Below are 22457 nucleotides of genomic sequence, written 5' to 3' on the forward strand. Positions count from 1 at the left end.
GAGAGTCCGCCTGCCGATGCAGGGGACATGGGTTCGTGCCCTGGTCTGGGAAGATCCCACATGCCGCGGAATGGCTGGGCCCATGAACAATGGCCACTGAGCCTGCGCGTCCGGAGCCTGTGCTCTGCAATGGGAGAGGCCCCAACAGTGAGAGGCCCACGTACCGCAAAAAAAAAAAAAAAAAAAAAAGTATGATATAATTTTTATAATCCTTTTGGGATAAAAGACTGTTTTAGCATCCACTGAAATGAAAAAAATGAGTGACAAAGGAACTTGGAAAATATGTTTGCCTTAAATAGAAAAATGTTCTCATTAAACTGATTTTCAACAGCCTTTATCAGATATCAAAGCAATGGGATGTTACCTTGACAAAACCATTTTTCTCATAATTCAATAACTACTATTGGAAAACTTCAAAATTTAAAATCAGAAGGAGTGATAAGGAACAAAAGAAAATAGCTAATTTAATTTTTCTCTTTTTTTTTCCCCCAGATGACTTGAAACTGGAAGGGAAATGCATGGGAAATGGGCAAGCATCTAGGCCCCAGGTCTTTAACAAATTCCAAAATAGTTCCTGAACAGTGTGTGAGTACTTGTCTCATATCTTAACTAAAAGGGCCCTTTAAGCGGTTCTTTTCAGGACAAGGGAATCTATTCTAGAACGGAATGGATGTTTCTACCTCTAGAGCCTGAAATTCGTGAGCAACTCATAAATATCACACTCTAGACTCCCTCTTAAACCCAGATCTAACTGTGATAGCAGCTCTTTTCCGACAAGTAGGAACAAGTCTTGGAAGAGGCCACTATCTAAGAATACTAGGTTTGAAAAGGTGGTAGGGAACTGTAACCAAATCCAAGCCAAATAGGACAAAACAATTTTCTTGGTTTCTTGTCCATTTCATTCTGACTCATTTAAAAGAACCCGGCACATCCTCACAGTTGCAGATTCAGTTCAGTGCTGTATTCATATTTGCTATTTCTGGATGGTTGGTAGAATCCTGTCTGATCTTTAGCTGTGCAGTGGGAGGTGAAGGAGAGAGTCTTGCCCCACTTCTGGAGTGGAGAGGGATGGAGAACAGCACGCAGTAGAGCCACCACGGTGGTGGCAATAGCAATTAGGGAAAGATCTCCCGGGGGGAAAGGTGAATCTTGAGGACAGAAGTTAATCAGGGCTGTGAGTCCAGCAGTCCTGCCCCCTGATGGTAGAGCATCTCCCTCCATTGTCATTCTTGGAGGATCATGGTGGTATTTTATGGAGGAAGCTGGTGAGTTTCTTTATAGATGGTGATAGCACTGAGGCTGTGGCCGCTTTGGAAGAGGAGCCCTGGGTCTCTCGCAGGAAAAGTGGAGGGCCTGGGGAACTCCTGCTGAGACCAGTGTCTGTGCACCTATAGACGTTTGGATTTAGGTGTGGGGAGGAAGTATGGCTACTTGCAGAAACACAGTTTCTAGATAGCAAAGTGATTGTGGTCACACTTGGAATGGGAGACAGCTCTTCTTACCTCTAGGTCTGAGAACATTTCCTGGTAGAAAACATCTGTCCAAACCCACTGGGAAGGCGACATGGGACAGAAAAACCAGGCGAGGCTGGCATCAGAGGTCCAAAATGGAGTGAGGAGAACAGATCCATTACAAGGTGGTCAGGTCACGGGTCTTCAGGTAGAGAAGGCTAACTACATGAGTACTTTAGGCAGAGTAACAGAGGGTAGCAGGCTTTTGATGCACTATGCACAGCTGTCCGGGAGTGGTCACTGGAGTCAGTGGGTCCCCCACAGGGAAGTATGTCAGCAACATTCACATGCAATGGCATAGTCTTGGGAAGCCAAGCCTGCTGAACAAAGTTGCCCAGTGCTCCTGCAAAGGTGACTGTCTCAATATAAAGGTGGGACACAGCTGCCTGGAATTCCACCAGAATATAAAATAACCCTTTCTAGAAATGTAAATCAAAACCACGATGAGATATCACAACACATCTGCTAGAAAGGCTATTACCAAAACAAAAACCAACCAAACAAAAAAACCCCAAGAAATAACAAATGCTGGCCAGGATGTGGAGAAAAGAGAACCCTTATGCACAGTTGGTAGGAATGTAAATTGGTGCAGTCACTATGGAAAACAATATGGAGTTTTCTCAAAACATTATATATAGAACTACCATATGATCCAGCAATTCCATTTTTGGGTATACATCTGAAAGAAATGAAATCACTATCTTGAAGAGATATCTGCACCCCTCATGTTCACTGCAGTGTTACTTACAATAACCAAGACGTGGGAACAACCTAGGTGTTCACTGACAGATGAATGAATAATGAAAATGTGATATATACATATAGTGGAATATTGTTCAGTCATAAAAAATAAGGAAATCCTGCCATTTGCAACAACATGGATGAAACTTCAGGGCATTAGGTTAAGTGAAATGAGTCAGACAAAGACAAATACCGTATGATCTCGCTAGAGCTAGGATGAAGTGGAGTGAGAGTTGGAAGCAGAAGCCCTAAAAAAGTGTGGGCACATCACCAGCCCTGACTCTGTTTTCTTGGCAAAATCATCAGTTTGGAAGGTTTGGTGAGTTTGGAGCTATGCCAAAAGTCCCTCCCCATCCTGGGCAGAACCTATAGGTATTGGTGGCATTTCATGCTGGGTGGAGTCATTGAGTAGGGGCCTTACTTACTTCTAGAAGAAGGCTCAGATAAACTTGGGCAGCAGAGTGCCCTGCCAGAAGACTCCTCTTTTTCTGGCACAAGCAGAAGGGTGCCCCAAGAGTTCTCTTTCCTTTCCCCAAATGCGGAGCTTAGAATTTCCTGATACAATTGCATCTGAAGGAGAGAGGGTTGGTACCTGGGTGGTCTGAACTTTCTTGATTGATTCAGAGACTGTGGTAATGCTAAAGGTTTGGTGGCCGTGGTAGGGGAGCCTAGGGGATATTAGCTTCTGGCTGAATCGAGCTGTTAACTGCAGTTGGAATTCCTGGCACCTGAGGACACTGCTGGAAGAGAAAGTGCTGGGGAGCATTGGAGATCAAGGCTACTCAGGAATCAGCTAGCACAGTCCAAAGTGGGGGCAAGCAAAGGAAACAGAAATTTGCATGTTTTCCTGAAACAAAAGAGCTATATATGACAACAGGAGGTAGTTCTGATAGGCAAATCGGAGGTGAGCCTGAAGAAACTCCCTTGAAGCATTGGTACAATGCCATGGATGATGCCTTTATTAAGGGCTGAGAGCCAATTCCTGAACATGCCTTCAAGGTGGAGAGGGGAGGGGCCTGATCCTCATCCCTAGCTCCTATCTGACAGAGGGACTGGACTGGACACTTGGGGGGGGTACCTGAGTCCTTGCCCAAGAAGGGGAACATCAGTCTGAAGGGACACAAGTGGCAGCAGGATCTGGTTCTAGGCCAAGGGGCTGGCAGGTTGGATGGGGACCAAAGTGGAGTAGGGACTCAGGGAGAATCTCAATTAGACAAACGGGTCACACGTGGGGCAGTGCCAGGCCCAAGGCAGGGACTAAATCTACTCCAAAGGGAAGAGCAGCAACTAGGCACTGACATAGAAAATATTTCTGCTAGAGTTTTAAGTCCTCAGTGAACAGTGAACAAGTATAGACCAAGTACAGTGTATACAAATATATAGTGAACACGTATTCGTTTTTGTTGTTGCTGCCGTTACTGTTTTCCTTAAACAGCACCTTAGAAGTGATAACTGCAACACCTGTGAATGCAGAGGCTCTGTGAATCAGTCCATGGCCCTGAGGGCACACAGAAGACCTTCCAAACAGGAATTCTAATCTTTACTCACACCACTCTCGGTCCACATGAATTCATGTGAACTTTTTTTTTTTTTTTTTGGCGGTACGCAGGCCTCTCACTGTTGTGGCCTCTCCCATTGCGGAGCACAGGCTCCGGACGCGCAGGCTCAGTGGCCATGGCTCACGGGCCTAGCTGCTCCACGGCATGTGGGATCTTCCCGGACTGGGGCACAAACCTGTGCCCCCTGCATCGGCAGGCAGACTCTCAACCACTGCGCCACCAGGGAAGCCCCATGTTAACTTTTATGTGAATCTCGTGTCTAGCACTCCCGAACTTCTGGGAGTATCTCTCCTTCCTAAGCCAGAAGATCTCTCTCTCTCTCATCCACCCGTCCTCGCTCACTGCTTTGTGCTTCCGCTGTGCTACGTGCTTCCACTGCCACAGACAGCCTGAAGAGTGTGGCTGTCTTCCCCCGAGTTGCCTTTTCCTTTCTCTTGTCCTAGGAGTCTGATTCTAAGCCACTCTGCCTAATATAGGTGTCACAGAAGTCTAGAAACACTTGTGACTTGGTCCAGAGTCTCCAAAGAGAGTGGGGGAGAGATGGATAGGCTTAGTGAAGAGATTTCTACAGAGCCATTTTTCCAATTAATGATTAGTTTTCTAAATGAGTTAAAAAAAAAAGAACCAAATTTTTAAGTTCGCTCTTTACTATTCTATGCATATAAACGGGCTCAGGGGGATTCCCTGGCCGTCCAGTGGTTAGGACTCTGTGCTTCCACTGCCGAGGGCCTAGGTTCGATCCCTGGTTGGGGAACTAAGATCCCACAAGCCGAGCAGCAAAAAACAAAAACAGAACAAAACAAAACTGGCCTTAGGTCTCTGGTGGGGTAATATACACACATAGAGAAATGTGTGCTTGTATATGCATATTTACCCTTATATGTTACCAGTTCTCTGTGGTCAAAGAGCTCATCACCTTTTCCAACCTGGGAGCCTCACTGCTTTGATTCCTGCTGATGCTCCTCCCAAAAAGTCTACATTACTAGTCTATAAAGACTCATAATCTATTATTTTCTTCGGTTCTTCATGGGAACTAAAGATAATAGCTGCCTTTTTGCTTAACATACTTGTCTCCTAGTCTCACTGCAGCCCCTATTTGCTTTTATTTTTTAGCGAATTATGAACATGTAGTCAATAAGTGGGAGACAGAGGTGCTTCTGAATTCTCATACGTGTGGCACAGACAGTCACTTTGGGGATTGCAGTAGATTACAGACAATGCCCCTCCTTTTAGAAGACTATAATCAGAACTATTTTCCCCTAAAAATTGAATGTATGAGCCACTTGCTTTATTCTAATAAAAGTCTCTGGATTGCAACTGTGTTTTGTTGCTCTTGGTATAGATTTAGACCAAAATTAAGTGGAAATTTACCTCTGATATATTCATCAATGAGCTTTAAATTAACCTTCAGTTTCCTAGCAGTTGGATCAAAGTCACAAATATTCTCGACTAAGTATTGGTTAACGTACTGTGAACAAAGAAAAAAAGTTATGGAATCATCAACAAGTGGAAGTAGAGTGCCCAATTCATCAGTTTACATAATTCCATTTACATACACTTCAAAACAGGCAAAACCAGTCTATGGTGTTAGAAGTCAGGATTCTGGTTACCCGAGGGTGAGTGTGCATGTGTGTGTGTGTGTGTGTGTGTGTGTGTGTGTGAGAAGCTGGTGATGGGAGAGGGTACGGTACAGAGGACGGCTTTGGGGATGCCACTAATGTTCTGTTTCTTGATCTAGGTGCCTGTTACAAATGTTCATTGTGTAAAAATTCTTGCCTTTGTATACTTAGGATTTGTGCAATTATGATTTGTATATCTAAACTTGTGTAGGATATTTTTCAATAAAGTGTACTTAAAAAAAAACTTACCAGTTTACACTGATCCCAATTTCCTAAGTCACTTGATAATTCCAATTCTGGATGAAAGAACAAGATAATCCCTTTTAGGATGTCTTGTACTAGTCTTATGTTGGCTTCCAACTCCTGGGACTGGCTGTCTGGTGATTTTGGCTCTGCCAGAAGATCATAATCATAGAGCAACAGTGACACAAAGTCCATGGAGGTAAGCAGCCGGAGGCACTGTTGTAGCTCTTTCAGCATGACTCGGAAGAAGAGAATGCCTGCCCGCTGGACTGCTCCCACATTTTCAATTTCTGGAATGATTGAATGACATCCCACATTGTTGTTTAGTACACACACTACTTTTTAATAGGATTCTGAACATAATATAGTAAAACTTTTTTTTTTCTTCAGGAAGAAGAAGACCATATCCTATGGTTTTAAACAATCAGTTTCTCTAGTCACGAAATCAAAAGGCAAAAATGGAATTACACCTGGTGAAGTTCACAGGAAGAGGCTTTGAGGAAATGTGGAAACTTTTTTGGAGTTAGATCTTGGTTTGAATACCTACTTTCCCCCTTATTGGTTCTGCGGTCTCTCTGAGCCTCCTTTTCATTTTCTGTGAGGATAGAGCTGATCCCTACTTCCCTGTTGAGCTGTGGGAATTACAGGAGATGGTATATGTAAAAGTGCTTAGCCCCAGGTCTTACACATAGTGGATGCTCAAAAGACATGAGTTTTCTTTTCTTTTTTCTTCTTCTCCCACACTGTATAGTGGCTAGAAATTTTCAGTTTTACCCCACCAGAGTGTTACTCTACTAATTCTGGTCATTCCATTCTAGGCAGCCAAAGGTTTCCATGCTTCCTTCTTCCCTCCCTTCTGCCCAAACTGATTTTGTGCTAAGGGTAGCCTAGTGAATGTGGAATCATAAGGACCGGGGGCCTGTACTTGGTCGTGCACTAGCTTGCTATTGGACTTTTGTTTTGACGGGCGTTAGCTTCTTTATCTGTAAAATGAGATGTTCCGAAGAGTTAGCACTGTGTAATGTACTGAAAAGAGCACCCAAACTGGGGTGCAAATCCAGCCTTCACCACTTGTTAACTATGTGATTTGGTGCAAGTTGTTTCTCTGAACTTTACTTTCCTCATCTGTAAAATGAAATAATCACCATTCACCTCATAGAGTTATGGTAAGGACCAATTGAAATAACATATTTAAAGTGCTTGACACATGATGTGACATTTAATATTGGGCTGGCCAGAAGGATCATTCGGGTTTTTCCATAAGATGTTACAGAAAAACCCAAATGACCTTTTTGGCCAACCCAATAAATGCTACTTGTATATTGCCTTTATGAGTCCTTCCAGTTCTAAAACCATGACTCTAGCCAAGAAAATGTGATTCCTTACCCTTTGCTAGAATTTATAGCCCATACTCATCAGCCCAAGACTGCAAGAAGGAAATCCTTCCATGTGGAAAGATCTATATATTGCAACAGTTCATTTTAGAAAATGCATCCTGCATTGCATTGTCTGTGATTTCCCCAAAACTTTTTAAATCCATGAATTCAGATGGTCGCCACATGTACAATACCTAAGATATAGTTTTTCTTTATTTCTCCAGATAATTCGCCCAGTATTTCATTGCAGGCAACTTGGATCACCTTCGTCATTTTCTGTAGATCTTTAAATTCTCGATACAACAACATCTTACTTCTGCCAATGTTAACATCGAGAGCTCCCAAAGCTTCTCCTGTTCTCTCACGAAGTGGAACTACTATGTGGTTTTCTCCACAGACAGAGGCCAAAACAACTTCTGAACTGTCTGTACACTTAAAGAGGAAATCTCTGAAACCAAAACCAAATAAGCATAAGGATATAAAACAACAGCCTGTTCATAACATTCCACCCAAACATACTGAATCATCTTCTCTTGTGCCTACTACACTCCAGCCGCACCAGCCCTTTTTGCTGTTTCGTCTGCCTGGACCACTCCACCCCTTGAGTTCACAGGGGTCTTTCCCTCAGCTCCTCATAGAGAAGCCCTCCCAGACCCCACAATCTAAAATAGCTGCACCTGAGTCTCGCTCCACCCTAATACTCTGCCTTATTGTTTTTACTATATACTTATCCTTATCTGAGGGTATTTGTTTTTTGTTTAAATATTGTCCAATACGTATTGGTTGAACGCCTGAAGGAACAATGAGCGTGTTAGGTCAGGTGCCCTAGAAGCAGAGCCTGAGAAAAGGGATGCTCTGTGCAAATGATTTATTGAGGGAGTGCTCTCAGGAGAAACCTGTAAGGGTCTGAGAAAAGCACGATAGGCAAGGGGGAGGAGCTAAGCAAGAATGTGATTTCAGGTGAACTCTAGCCTCAGTCTGATCCCAAGGGGAGCTCTGGAAGGCAAATTGTGCCCAGACTCTGCTCCACCTTGAGGCAGGGGAGAGGCCTTTTGTCAGTCATTAGAGCTCTAATCTGCTTGGGTTGTGTGTGGAGAGGGTGTTTACAGAACTCTTAGGCACCTCCTGGTGAGAGGCTCCCATTGCTCAAGGGTGCTCCTCCAGAGAAAGTTACAGTGTAAGTCATTAGCAGTAGGACCTGGCCCCTCGCAGAAGGTACATGGGGATCTGGGCAGGGCACCTGCTTCAGTGAGGGACCTGCGGTTTTCATAGAAATGTAGTGGCTTCTTTTTTCTCTAGTGAGGTATCTCTTTTTATCTCTTTCTCTCTTTCCCCATCTACATGATATTGAGTGTATCTTTTTTTTTTTTTGGCCGAACTTTGGCATGCGGAACTTCCTTAACCAGGGATCAAACCCCCGCCCTCTGCAGTGGAAGCCCAGAGTCTTAACCACTGGACCATCAGGGAAGTCCTTACATGATATTGAGATGTCATTCCTTTGAGGTATTTGTAAAAATGTTGGTGCTTTGCATAGCCTCAAAAGCACGTTGAGGGAATTCCCTCGTGGTTAGGATTCCGTGCTTCCACTGCAGGGGACAGGGGTTCGATCCCTGGTCGGGGAACTAAGATTCCATATGCTGCAGGGCATGGCCAAAAAAAAGCACACTTATAGTTCATAACATCAATCCTATGATGATAGGGAAGGTTATGTCCTTCTTTTGCTATTCCTACCCCTTGCTGCAGCTGAGCCATCACTTCGTGTCTTTATGATAACCATAGTAATGATGCATCATGCTAAGCTTTCTTGGTCAACAGAGGTCCTCAAAAAGCACCTGCTCTGGGCTTCCCTGGTGGCGCAGTGGTTGACAGTCCGCCTGTCGATGCAGGGGACACGGGTTTGTGCCCCAGTCCAGGAAGATCCCACATGCCGCGGAGCGGCTGGGCCCGTGAGCCATGGCCGCTGAGCCTGCGTGTCCGGAGCCTGTGCTCCGCAACGGGAGAGGCCACAACAGTGAGAGGCCCGCGTACCGCCAAAAAAAAAAAAAAAAAATAGCACCTACTCTAAGTTACACACAGAAATCCGAGGTTGTAAGTCTGGATGTTACAAGGACTCCTGTAGAACTCTTGACCAGCACAAGGAATAACTGTATGGAAAAGAGCTTAAAACTGAATGAACATTCTGGTATGAGGCCAAACTGAAATTGAATTAACATAGGTACTTAAATGTCAAATTAGCCTACTAGTCTGAGATAGGTTACCGCCTATTCAACTATGCTGACCCTCTAAGAAGCAGTGGTCCCTTTTTTGCAAAAGATGTATTCTAGTTAAGATCTGTTTTGCATCTGTCCACAGTTTAATAGTCTTTGCATTCCACAGGTGAGAGGCATTCAAGGTTATCTAGAACTGGGGGTTTATTAAAGGCAACATTCTTTGCCTCCTCCCCATCTTTGCCCCAGACTGTCTTCTTTAAATAAAAAATACAAGTCCACAGGCTAGTTAACATTAAGAGGATGAGCTCTGATTAAGTGATGTGGGTGTATTTTTCATAACCATGGTGGGTTTTTGTTAATTCCATGTTTACAGGACAATTATAGAAAATAAAACACTAAATTGAAATCTGTTTTAAAAAGGACTTGAGGGGGAAAGGACCCAGGCAGACAAAGGTCTGCAGTAATTTTTCTTTAAAACCCAATCAGAATGAGAGCCAGTGTATATTAATAAGAGGCAGAAGCTGGCAGTCAAACAAAACAGACCATGAGGTATGTCTCATACCTGAAGATGCAAGTCTTCCTAAAGATGATAGGGGGATTCCTGTGGATTTCTGTTAGACCCAGGTGCCCTGTGACCATCATATTTCGTAAAACATAGTCTGAATCCTTGAAAAGAGGCAGAGATATCATTAGAGAAAGGAGTACTTAGACTTCATACTCTCTCTCTTTTTTAAAAAATATTTATTTGTTTTTGGCTGCATCAGGGTCTTAGGTGTGGTGCATGGGCAGCGTGCGTGCTCTTCGTTGTGGCACGTCGGCTTCTCTCTAGTTGTGGTCTGTGGGGTCAGTAACTGCAGTGCACCAGCTTAGTTGCCCCGAGGCATATGGGATCTTAGTTCCCCGACCAGGGATCAAACCCCTGTCCCCTGCATTGGAAGGCAGATTCTTAACCACTGGACCACCAGGAAGTCCCCCAGACTTCATACTCTCATTAAGACTTTTGGGGACAAATAAATAGAAAAAAATCAGAAAAGCTTAGGTAATATAAAATGTTTTTCAAATTATAGGTCAAGGTCAATATAATTTTGAGCCACAATGATGCCAAACACTTGGGCCTCAAGGTTTGGGTCTCAGAATTTTTTTTTTCCTATCCTCACTCATTCTATTGGTCATCCCATCCAGTCTCATGATTTTTGTTTTGTTTTGGTAAAATATACACAGCATAATATTATCATTTTAACCATTCATAAGTGTGCAATTCAGTGGGATTAAATACATTCACAATGTGTAACCACTCGAGTAGTTTTAAATATAATTTATTTACCAGTCTGGATTTCTCCCAAACACTAAGCTCATATATCCAACTGCCTATTCAATATCTCCACTTAGATGTCTAACAGACATTTCAAATTATATTTAAAAAAAATCTTTTTCAATTTATTAGGTAAGAAATTATCTTCTACTTAACTTTGTATTTATTTCATTATGAGAACAATTGAACATTTTTTCCCATGTTTATTGACCATTTGCATGAGGTTTTTTGTTTAAATAAAATTGTCCTTTGCTTATTTTTATTTTGGATTTTCAAAATCTCATTGACTTTCATATAACACTGTTAATCCTTTGTCAGATATGTGGCAATTAGTTGTGTTTATAACTTTGATGCAGGAAAGTTTTACATTTTTATGTCATCAATGTATCAACCTCGCTTTAATCATTTCAATCTTTGAAATAGAATCAGCCATCCTTCCTCAGACCATGGCTGTAAATTCCCTCCTATCCTTCATTTTCTTAGCTATTCTCATGCATTTATTCTTCTTCCAAATGAAGATTAAAATCATTTGGCCAATTTAAAAAATCATGCTGGAATTTACCTTGGAATTTTGTTAAATTTAAAAATAATTTTGGTAAGAAATTATATTTTTAAAAAGTGGTCTTCTTGTGAAAATAATCATGATATGACTTTTTAACTTTATGAAAAAAATTTATGTCTCTTGGTAAAGTTTGTAGTTTGCTTCAGGTAGGACCTAAGCGTGATGGAGTGAAGTGGGGGGAATGTTCTGGGCAGGGTAACAGCATTTTTGAAGTCTCTGAGGTTAAAAAAAAAAAAAAGGTTTCATGACTTCCCTGGTGGTCCAGTGGTTAAGAATCTGCCTTCCAATGCTGGGGTTGGGGGTTTGATCCCTGGTCGGGGAACTAAGATCCCACATGTGGTGGGGGAACTAAACCTGCATGCCACAACTAGAGAGCCTGTGTGCTGCAACTAGAGAGAAGCCGGAAACAAAGAGCCTGCGCACCGCAACGAAGACCCAGCACAGCCAAAATAAAAGAAAAATTTTTAAAAAGGTTTCTATTATGTATGGTGGGATGTGAAACATTAATTGTGGTATTGTATACCACCCTCCTCCCCACTCAAGCAGAAAGTTTGTGCTGCCTAAGAAAAGAAATGTGGAGAGGTGGAAAGCAGAAATCACCTGCTAATCTCTGGCTTTTGTTTTTTCAAAAGCCTACTTGATATAACTTAAGATAGCAAACCAGGCACATGTTAGACCTCAGGAAAGTAAGAGACTGAGGTCTTGGTCTCCTTGCTGGCTGTCAGCTGGGGGCTGCCCTTAGCTCCTAGCGACCTTGGGTCTTTGTACAGCTTCAGAACCAGCAACAGAGTGTCAACTCTCTCACACTGCCATCGCTCTGACTCTTCTTCCATCCTTTCACCTTTCAGGGACCATAGCCAGAAAAGGTTATCTGCTTTTAAGGACACGTATAATCGATAGGGCCTACCTGGCTAATCCAGGACACTCTCCCTTTCTCAAGGTCCTTAATACTAATCATGTCTGCAAAATTCCTTTTGCCACTAAGGTAACATATTTACAGGTTCCAGGAATTAGGATATGGACGTCTTGGTGGGGGGAAACATTATTCAGCCTACCACAGTTAAATATTTAACAAATTCGGTGCTCCAAAGAAATAGTTAGACATAGGTGCTTTGGGGTGATAAACTAAATAAATAATAATAATAATGATATTTATTATTATTCACAATAAAAGAGATAGCCTGAGTTTCATATCTAAGAGAAATTGAAACTCCTACGTTCCCTCATTTATAGTTATTGTCAAAAGAGTGAGAACTCTTTTTCCTCCATGACTCTGTACCTTACAGAAACATGGGCATGAGGTGAGGTGGGATGTCTCAGAATCTACTTTATAATTTGTATGAGTCAGGATGTCAGGAGGAAGCAGATGACACACCAGTACTGGCTAATTTGAAGAGAGTTTAATAAAGGGACTATTTATGAAAGCATGGGCAGTACTTAGAATCCCAGGCCTAGTAACAATGGGGAGCTGCTACCACTTTTAGCCTGAAGAGGCAAGGGATGGAAGCAATTACTGGAACTTGGAGAAGACAGGAGAGGGAGAGGGCCACTTGACTAAAGGTACAGTGGCCTTTAGTCGAAGAACACAGCTAACCCACAGCAACCTGGCAGAGGGGAGAGCCAAAAGCAGAAGGAGAGCCTCCCTCTCCTTCTACCCACCAATCTCCTACTGGTGCCTCTCATTGGACAATCCCAAGAAGAAGCTAAAGGCCAAGGAGTCCATTGATTCAGTCTACTTTCTGAGGTACAGAGCGAGCTGGAGAAGAGAGGAGAGTAGATCTGGAGGGGCTGCATAAAGTAAGGGAGAGGCTTATTAAGTTACCATAGTTGAATGCTTTAAAAAAAGGTATCCCTACAGCCATCCTCAGCCACTTTTAACATCAAAACCTCACCTAGTATCTCCCACCTAGGACAAACCCCTGACTACAGGCTTGGACAGGCTGTACTGGTCTCTACCTGGCCGTGACCCCACCCAGACCCTGGCTGCTGAGTGGTCCTCCTCTCCCCGTCGGGATATGGTCTCCACCTCCATAAGATGGCCTTGGGTCAGATGGATAGTGACCCTTGTGGTCTTGTCCACAGCATTACAATTCTGAAACTACACGCCCCTTCAGCTGCGCTTCTTGCTGACTGCTATAGGCGATGTTAACCTTCTTCATGGGCCCTAGGTGCTGTTTCTCTGAGGGCTCCAACAAAGTGCTTAGACGCTGGCCAAGTGGAATGCTCCCCAGACCACACACGCTATGGCCCCACTGTGTCTGTGGCCTATGGGACCTGGTGGTCTGCCCCCTATACTGAGAGGTTCTCACCGCCGCCCACCCAACACATACACACCAGGTGGTCCACCCCAGTTCAGAAGGCACTTGAAGGCTCCCACCCCCACCCCACCCCAGGAGCAGCACCCACAACTAGGCATTCTCCACCTCCTTGGCCTGGTCACCCCATCAGAGAGGTCTGTGATTCTGCCCTCTTTAGCCAAGGCCTCATCAGCTTGATCCAGCCACTGAAGGAGGGAAGCGGGGACCTGGAGGGAAGGAAGGAAAAGAAGCCAAAAAGGAAGGGGAGAGGCACCTGTGGGACGGCCAGGTAAAGGACTGAAAGACAATCAACGTGTTGCCACCACCTGATCAGGCACCGTGCAGAATAGTTTAGCCTTCTTGAAACGAAGACCCCTTTCCATCCATTCTTATCACATGAAAAATCCTAACATTAACATTAAGTGTAAAGAAGCAAAGCAAACATTCATCAAAAATTCATCATATTGTAGATAGGGAGCCTTTTTTTTTCTTTTTTTGATTGGCGTGATATAAGGTGTCCTTCCAAAACAGGGGTGCCTCATCCCTTCCCAGTTCACCCATATCATCCTGGTGGGGTCTGCCAGTTACTGTAAATTTCCCACCCTGGCCAGGAGGGGCATATCTCAGGATAGATCAAAACGAGTTTTCTTTCCTTGGTTTTTCCAAATTGGAACAGGAAAGAAAAATTCTTCTTTAGTTACTAAGCATCAGGCTTGCCCTGTAGAAAAAAACCTGTCTTTAGCCAGAAGGGCAAAGCCAAAGTGCAGAGGGAAGCAAACGTGAGAACTGGGAAGAGAAATAACATGAGAGAGCCCAGATGGTCATCCCGGAAGCCAGGCTGACTCCTGCCCCTTCTTCATTTGGTTACCTGAGTTAATCAATCTGCCCCCCTTTGCCTAAGGCAGTTTGATGGATTTCTGCCACTCACAGCCAAGGATCTTGAGTTGGGGTCATAGCATAATAGCTAACTGAATATGCTTTAAAATACGAGCAAGACAATAGTATCTAGAAACTCTGTTAACCTGGGGCGGTCTAACACTGCCCAGCCTTGCCTACCTTCGCTGGGCTAGGCTCAGTGAAGTATGTAGTGATGGCAGTGATGCTGGATGTGATGTTGTAGAGCCAGCTGATGCCAGTGATCACAACATGCAGGATATGCTCTCGGCTGTGGACGTAGTGATAGGCAGTACTAAAAACATGGGCAACTCCCTGTAGAGACAGAAAATTTAAATTGCCTTTTCTATTTAAAACACCAAAATAATTAGTAATGCATCAATTGGATTATCTTTTTAATTGATAATCTACTTCCTACAAATTATTCATCAATTCTCAAAAGGCAGTGTTCCAGATTCTACTATGAAAAAAGGATCAATCACAGTGAAATCAAAAGTAAGGAGAGATCTACCATAAGATCAACCTAACTTACTGTGTTTCCTGACAATCATCCAGTGAAATCTGTGATATGTGCTATCAGAAAATAGTGTCAGAAGAACAAGATAAACTTTGAAATGAGAAAAAAAGGTTTAAAAGCCAAGAACTGATGCCAACCTTGGACAGATGGGTAAGAGCTGCCCTGATCTGATGCAATATTAATGTCTGCATCTTTACAAGGCTACTGTCATCAGATCAGCAAGCAGTACAGGTGTGCTGGGTTCCAAGGCCTGCAACACGCTAGAGTACACCATCGTCTTAGATACGTAAAGAGAGCCTGTTCTACAGAGAAGGGACGGGAAGTCCTTAGAACCCATCTGTGGTCTTCTTGTCAAGAAACTCTAGGAACCAAAAATTCTTCAAAAATATCTGCATTTTATATTAGGACCCAAGGCATCTAAGGGTAACCCAGGAGCCTTTACCTCCAAGGGCTAGAGAGTCAATTTGGAATTCACTTTGACATATTCTCTAATAAGACCATAAATAGTTCACCTACTGATAGCTCCATACTCTTCCATTTTGCTTCTTAATATCTTCACATGATTCTTATTGTTAAAAAAGATGAAACTTATTATTAAAAAAGATGTCCAGGGAAAATGATTCTACCACTTTCCTCAGTTGTACATCCAGTAAATGAGAGGAGAAAAATTTAAATAATGGTAAATAAACATCAAGAGCATACAGGGGAACAAATGATAGCAACTTCCTGATTGCTGCTATGTCCCAGTCCATTGCCTCCATAAAGGTTTTCAATCTTCCTTCACTGAAATTTCTATTCATAAAATTAAATTTAAATGCTTGTAGAAATGGTCCAGTTACTTTATAGTCTTAAAAGTGCCTCTCCTTTTTGAGATCTAACATGAAAACACGAATACTCGAGAAACATTTAGGCTTTTCCTTCATTTTTTATCCTCAAAAATTATAACACTGAAATAAGAACTATAGGAAGGCATATCATATTTAGAACCACTTGTGGAAACAGCAAAGGATTTCAAGGTACCACTATTAATAAAACATTAATATGTCCCTTCTAAAAGTTCATTCCTACTTTTTGGGTTTTAGTTAGTAGTCTAATAGTTGGATTTCAGTTCTATAGCAGAAAATGCTGTTCCTATGATTAATGCAATCAGACACATATTAACAATCTTCCCAGACAGGCTGAGACATAGATGGACAACTGAGGCTGAGTCCTTCCATGTGTAATGGGGAGCCTCTCCAAAGACTGATACAAGTATGATGACACTATCTGTATACATAGCTTCACTTTCATCTTTGTTTTTTAAAAAGTATAGAAGGAAAGACTTCCCTACCACAGACCTTGAAGAATTTTTCTGTGCCTTACCTGATAGAATTTGATCTCATGGGGTAGGAAGATGTTTATTTTCTGGGGATCTCTTAAGGTGTCGACAGCCAAGACCCCAAAGATCCTCATATATGCATCCTGAAGAGGCAGAGCCAGGAATGACCCATTTTGATCGTTCTTCTTGCGGGAATGGTTCCAGAAAAAGATGTTCCCATGGTTCTGAACTTGGGGGACGTGTATTGGCTTCCCTTCATCCACTACTGTAAAGCTGAGAAATAGGAATATGAGGATGGGAGAAAGGCAACAGGAGGGGGCTTTAGATTAAACCATGCAGGAAACTAGATCCAACCATTCATAATCATTAGTATTATATGTCAGAGAAGTGGACTCAGATAAAATTACCAGTTAGGAGAGTCTGACTTGAGAGAAAGATTTAAAAAATAAGCTTAATGGTGTGTATATAGAAGAAGAAAGATGTTGCTCAGAAAAAAATGAGGATGGATGAGCCAGATACAGTCAGATAGGGGGACACGATGGAAAGTGCAAGGAATTAATAGCGATTATATTGTTATAATGGTTGCAATATCCAGCTGCATTTGATGTGGGACTCTAAATGTTGTTGGGGAAAGACTGCTACAAAGGAAAATAATATCAATAAAAGTTGACATAGAGTAAAAAAAAAAAGCTTAGATCATAACAGAGAAAACATATATAAAAAGGATGCAGGAGACATAACTTACAGAGTAGGCAGAAATAATTGAACTGAAACTGTGAAGCAGAGTCCTTACATGGAAAATTAATGCCTAAGAGTGAACTCTAGAAACAACCAGGTAAAACCATCCAAGACTGGAAACCCATCACCTCCTGCTCTAGAAAGTTTGGTGATCTGAGGCATTTCTCTCTTGGGCAGCTAACTAGGATTTCAATGCTAGTTTACTTCACAAAAGGAATTATTTTTTTTAGAAGGGTGAAACCAACCTCTTCAAGATATTCTTACCTGATCCCCTTCATGTCCCTGTAGAGCACTTTGTTCAGTACAAATGGAGCATCGTCTAAAGTACAAGCTATGTTCTTCAATAGAACCTTCCCTCTATCAGGCAGTAGTAGGTTTTCTTCTAAGAGGGAAATGTGAGCACTGATCTTCTTATTTCCATGGGCTTCAGCATCCTATGGCAAAATGTTTCTGACCATTTATTTGCCAATAGCCAAAGAGCTATTCTCTTAATCATGTCTCCCTTCATTAGCCAGTTTGTGTATCTGAACCCGATAATTTAACTTTCCTGAATAAATGATGCAGATATTACCATTCATAGGCAGTGGGAGAAAAGCTGACACCACAGCTGTTCCTGAAACCTGAGATTTAGTGAGTGGAATAGATATACACTATGTCAATCAGACTAGTTTACTTAAGAAAAAAAAAACCTGCCAGGTCTACTTAAATTTAGAGGTTTAAAACTTGGATCCCTTTGAACCATACTCATGTTGTATGGGCTTCAGTTAAAAGTACTTATTTTACAGGGCAACAAGATGACTTCATTTCATTCATATTTCTTAACCATCTACTATGATGTGAATATGGGAAAAAATGCTCTCAAGAAATTCTTAACATTGTTTGGCTATGACATTTGATTTACATCATTTCAGGAAAGGATTACTTGTGGATACAGATTGCAGACTTTACTCAACTACTATTTCTAATTAAAATAACTGAGAATTCGCTGTACCTAAAATATTATAACAATATTATATGTTAACACATATATTAAATATGCCCATAAATTGGGGACATGAGAGACACTTTCTCTGATATTTGTCTCCTCTTTCTGTGTACTTGGGTTTGCTCTTTGTGCTTTTCTTTTCCCTTCTGCTTTGATTCCTCCTTTTCTACATAGAAGATCAATAGGCTAACTAACAAAGATGTATTAAGATGTATCTTAGGGTGGGCTTCCCTGGTGGCGCAGTGGTTAAGAATCTGCCTGCCAACGCAGGGGACATGGGTTCGAGCCCTGGTCTGGGAAGATCCCACATGCCGTGAAGCAACTAAGCCCGTGCGCCACAACTACTGAGCCTGCGCTCTAGAGCTTGTGAGCCACAACTACTGAGCCCGTGTGCCACAACTACTGAAGCCCACACGCCTACAGCCCATGCTCTGCAACAAGAGAAGCCACCGCAATGAGAAGCCCGTGCACTGCAACAGAGTAGCCCCCGTTCACCGCAACTAGAGAAAGCCCGCACACAGCAATGAGACCCAACACAGTCAAAAATAAATAGTTTTTTAAAAAAAGATGCATCTTAGGGTACTGCAGATCTCTGAAGCAAGTTGGAGCAATATCTTTTTTTCTTGATTGTCCTCCTGTTGCTGGTCACATCATTTCCAACTATATTGGAAAATTCAGCCATTCAGGAGATGATTCCCATAATCAAGTGCTGCTATTTAGCTGAGATGAACAACATAGTTTCCCTGGATCAATGGAAGCTGTGATATATGTAGAAGACAGCCATGCTATTTCTGCCTGGAAAGAGCAGCAAGCTGGGAGTGTCTGAGGTAGCAGTAGAGCTGTGGACAGTGGTCCATCCAGGTCATGTATTTTAAGTGACAGGATTCTGTGATAGTCTCAGATTGTTTCTAGGCAGTGCTATGAAATATAGTGTCATGTTGGATTCTACTTTATAATGACTTTATGATTTAAATAGTTCCTTTTAAAACTGACTCCCAAAACATCATGCAAGGGAAATGTAGCTTAAACTGCATGTACATCTCCTCATGGCTATTTTTTTTTTTAACATCTTTCTTGGAGTGTAATTGCTTTACAATGCTGTGTTAGTTTCTGCTGTATAACAAAGTGAATCAGCTATATGTATACATATATCCCCATATCCCTTCCCTCTTGCGTCTCCCTCTCACCCTCCCTATCCCACCCCTCTAGGTGGTCACAAAGCATCGAGTTGATCTCCCTGTGCTATGCAGCTGCTTCCCACTTGCTAGCTATTTTACATTTGGTAGTGTATATATGTCCATGCTACTCTCTTACTTCGTCCCAGCTTACCCTTCCCCCTCCCCATGTCCTCAAGTCCATTCTCTACGTCTGCGTGTTTATTCCTGTCCTGCCCCTAGGTTCATCAGAACCTTTTTTTTTTTTTTAGATTCTATATATATGTGTTAGCATACGGTATTTGTTTTTCTCTTTCCGACTTACTTCACTCTGTATGACAGACTCTAGGTCCATCCACCTCACTACAAATAACTCAATTTCGTTACTTTTTATGGCTGAGTAATATTCCATTGCATATATGTGCCACATCTTCTTTAACCATTCATCTGTCGATGGACACTTAGGTTGCTTCCATGTTCTGGCTATTGTAAATAGTGCTGCAATGAACATTCCTCACGGTTTTTGTTTTTTGGGGGTTTTTTTGGCGGTACACGGGCCTCTCACTGTTGTGGCCTCTCCCGCTGCGGAGCACAGGCTCCGGATGCGCAGGCTCAGCGGCCATGGCTCACGGGCCCAGCCGCTCCGCGGCATGTGGGATCTTCCCGGACCGGGGCACAAACCCATGTCCCCTGCATCGGCAGGCAGACTCTCAACCACTGCGCCACCAGGGAAGCCCACGGTTGTTTTTTAATGTCAGTTTATTGTCTGTTCTAGGCTTATCTGACTTTTGGCACAAATGAAATTAGGAATCCCAAGACATAATTTTATTCTTCTACCTTTCCCCTCTGCTTGCCAACTTGCAATCATTCCAGTTGCAACTTTACTAGGCTTTGGGTCATTGTAAAGTATCGGAGTGAATAAAACATCTATAGCAGCAATTTCTCAAGAGAATTTAGTGTGTTCCTCCTTTGTAACCATTGCACATCACCTATTGTAAGAAAATTTTTCTCTTGTATATCATTTTAGAAAACACACCTGGGTGAGGGCCTTAAAGGTCTCTGCGTACACTGGCTCCAGGGATACCCCACTTGTCTCTGCAGCACGTTGGATTTGGTGCAGCCACTTTTGTCTGGCACAATTTCTCAGACTCTCAACACGGCTCCTTTCTAAAGTATTCATCAGAAACTCCACAACGCTTTCCAGAACTTGATCTTCATTGCCCCTGAGTTCAGATACAACCAATTCTATGTATTTCTGAAACTGTTTGGAAGACAACCTCACTTCGTGACCAGGGTGTGGCTTTGGAAATTGGATGTGTAGTTTAGCTAAAAGACATAAATACAAAACCAAGAACTAATCAAAAGTTCATTCATCTGTGGGGGAAATTTTCATTCTCCTCTCTTACAGCAAATTGAAGCCTCTGACAACTGCTTCCCATGGAAAACCAGGCATATCAAAGGCACCTCAAGTCCACTGGAACATCTTACAGTGACTTCCTATACTGAACTCAAGATGACTCTTATGTCATCTGTTATTGTTTTGTTTTAATTCTACCACTCAGCCAGGTGAAACCTTATAACATCATCCTTAGGTCCCTTAAATTCTAGAATCCATCGTGTCCAACTCCTTCATTTTACCCATGTGGACACCTGACTCTATAGAGGTTCAGTAACTTGCCCATGGTCTTGTGACCGTTTAGTGAAAGATCCAGTATTGGAACCCAGCTCTCCTGACCATTGTGTAGTATCTTTTCCTCTGTGGAACATAGTTCTCTGTTATGAAGTTTTCCCATCTTGTAAGTGGAAACCACCTCATTATGCCTTTTGAAGCTTCATTAAGTAAATTGTCTTTGGAGGCAGTCTAAGACAAGTAGTGTAGTATAATGTACAGTTTGTAGAAGGCATAGTTAATGAAGAACACATGACAGTTGATAAACTTAGGTACCTTTGAAGATCAACGTATTGGTTACGTTCATTTCTGAAAGGGTTGAAGACCTTAACTAACTCTGATTGCTCTTTCCCTCATGTACTACATACTTCAAGAATTTGAAATCTGTTATGCTAAAGTAATCAGATAAATCCTTAAACCCAGTGAAGAGCAAAATCATTTATACTGGGATCTAAGCAAATGAAGGAGAGAACTTATTACATTAGAATAAGATTTTTAGTAGCTTTTGATTGAGAAGAATCAATCAGAAGAGAAAAATATAATATAGGATAAGAAAAAGTCATTAAGGAGAATAAGAAGTTAAGTAACTTCAGGGGAAACTTGCAAGCCATTCAGACTTGAGAGGTGAATCAGACCTTGTAGAAGCGGAAAGATAAAACAAGAAGGGAAAATAGGCAGAACTGTGGAGTGGTTTGGATTCTTTTAACCCCAAGAGCATGGGTAGCCAGGTATACAAAAGGAATCTAACTAAGTACAGTTAAGGTCTTGGACAACAATTCAACTCCTGATTGCTCTGACATTTTCTATATTCCCACCAGCAATGCACAAGGGTTCCAATTTCTCCATATCCTTGCAAACACTGTTATTTTCCATTTTAAAAATTATAGTCATACTACATGAGCAACAAAAGCAAAAATAAATTAGTGGGGCTACATCAAACTAAAAACCTTCTGCACAGCAAAAGTAGCCACAAAATGAACACCTACAGTATGGGAGAAAATATTTGCAAATCATATATCTGATAAGGGGTTAATATCCAGAATACATAAGGAACTCATACAACTCAATAGAAACAAAAAATCTGGTGGAAAAATGGGCAGAGGAACTGAATAGATACTTTTCCAAAGAAGACATGCAAATGACCAAAGGTGCATGAAAAGATGCTCAAACATCATTAATCATCGGGGAAATGCAAATCAAAACCACAATGAGATATCACATCACACTTGTTAGAATGACTCTCATCAAAAAGACAAGAGATAACAAGTGTTGGTAAGGATGTGAAGAAAAGGGAACCCTTGTGGACTGTTGGTGGGAATGTAAATTGGTATAGTTACTGTGGAAAACAGGTGGAGGTTCCTCAAAAAATTAAAAATAGAACTACCAAATGATCCAGGAATCCTACTTCTGGCTATATATCTGAAGGAAATAAAATCACTATCTCGAAGGGATATCTGCATCTCATATTCATTGCAGAATTATTCACAATAGCCAAGATATGGAAACAACCTAAGCGTCTGTCAACGAATTAATGGATAAAGAATCATGGTGTGTGTGTGTGTGTGTGTGTGTGTGTGTGTGTGTGTATGACATATGAATTATATATATATGTATGTATATATGTGAATGACACATATACCATGGAATATTACTGAGCCATGGGAAAGAAGGAAATCCTGTCATTTGCAACAACATGGATGGACCTTGAGGGCATTATGCTAAGAGAAATAAGTCAGACAAACACAAATACTG

At 42.0% G+C, this 22457-nt stretch overlaps 1 protein-coding gene across 3 annotated transcripts in view; it reads right to left on the reverse strand.

Moving 5' to 3' along the window:
- Positions 1-22457, reverse strand: part of EFCAB5 (EF-hand calcium binding domain 5) — a 119295-nt gene that overhangs the window by 10982 nt on the left and 85856 nt on the right. Inside the window, exons 16-23 of one of the 3 annotated variants that reach the window (XM_073797164.1) lie at positions 20073-20362; positions 17162-17331; positions 16204-16432; positions 14487-14639; positions 9822-9925; positions 7244-7497; positions 5680-5963; positions 5183-5279 (exon numbers count right to left, since the gene is read on the reverse strand). In XM_073797164.1, the coding sequence (XP_073653265.1) occupies positions 5183-5279; positions 5680-5963; positions 7244-7497; positions 9822-9925; positions 14487-14639; positions 16204-16432; positions 17162-17331; positions 20073-20362 (1581 nt within the window). Of the gene's footprint in view, positions 1-5182; positions 5280-5679; positions 5964-7243; positions 7498-9821; positions 9926-14486; positions 14640-16203; positions 16433-17161; positions 17332-20072; positions 20363-22457 lie in introns of those variants that run through there. The other 2 variants (XM_073797165.1, XM_073797166.1) reach the window with 2 other exon arrangements.

The sequence above is a fragment of the Tursiops truncatus genome, chromosome 20 (assembly GCF_011762595.2).
Source record: "Tursiops truncatus isolate mTurTru1 chromosome 20, mTurTru1.mat.Y, whole genome shotgun sequence".
NCBI lineage: Eukaryota > Metazoa > Chordata > Mammalia > Artiodactyla > Delphinidae > Tursiops > Tursiops truncatus.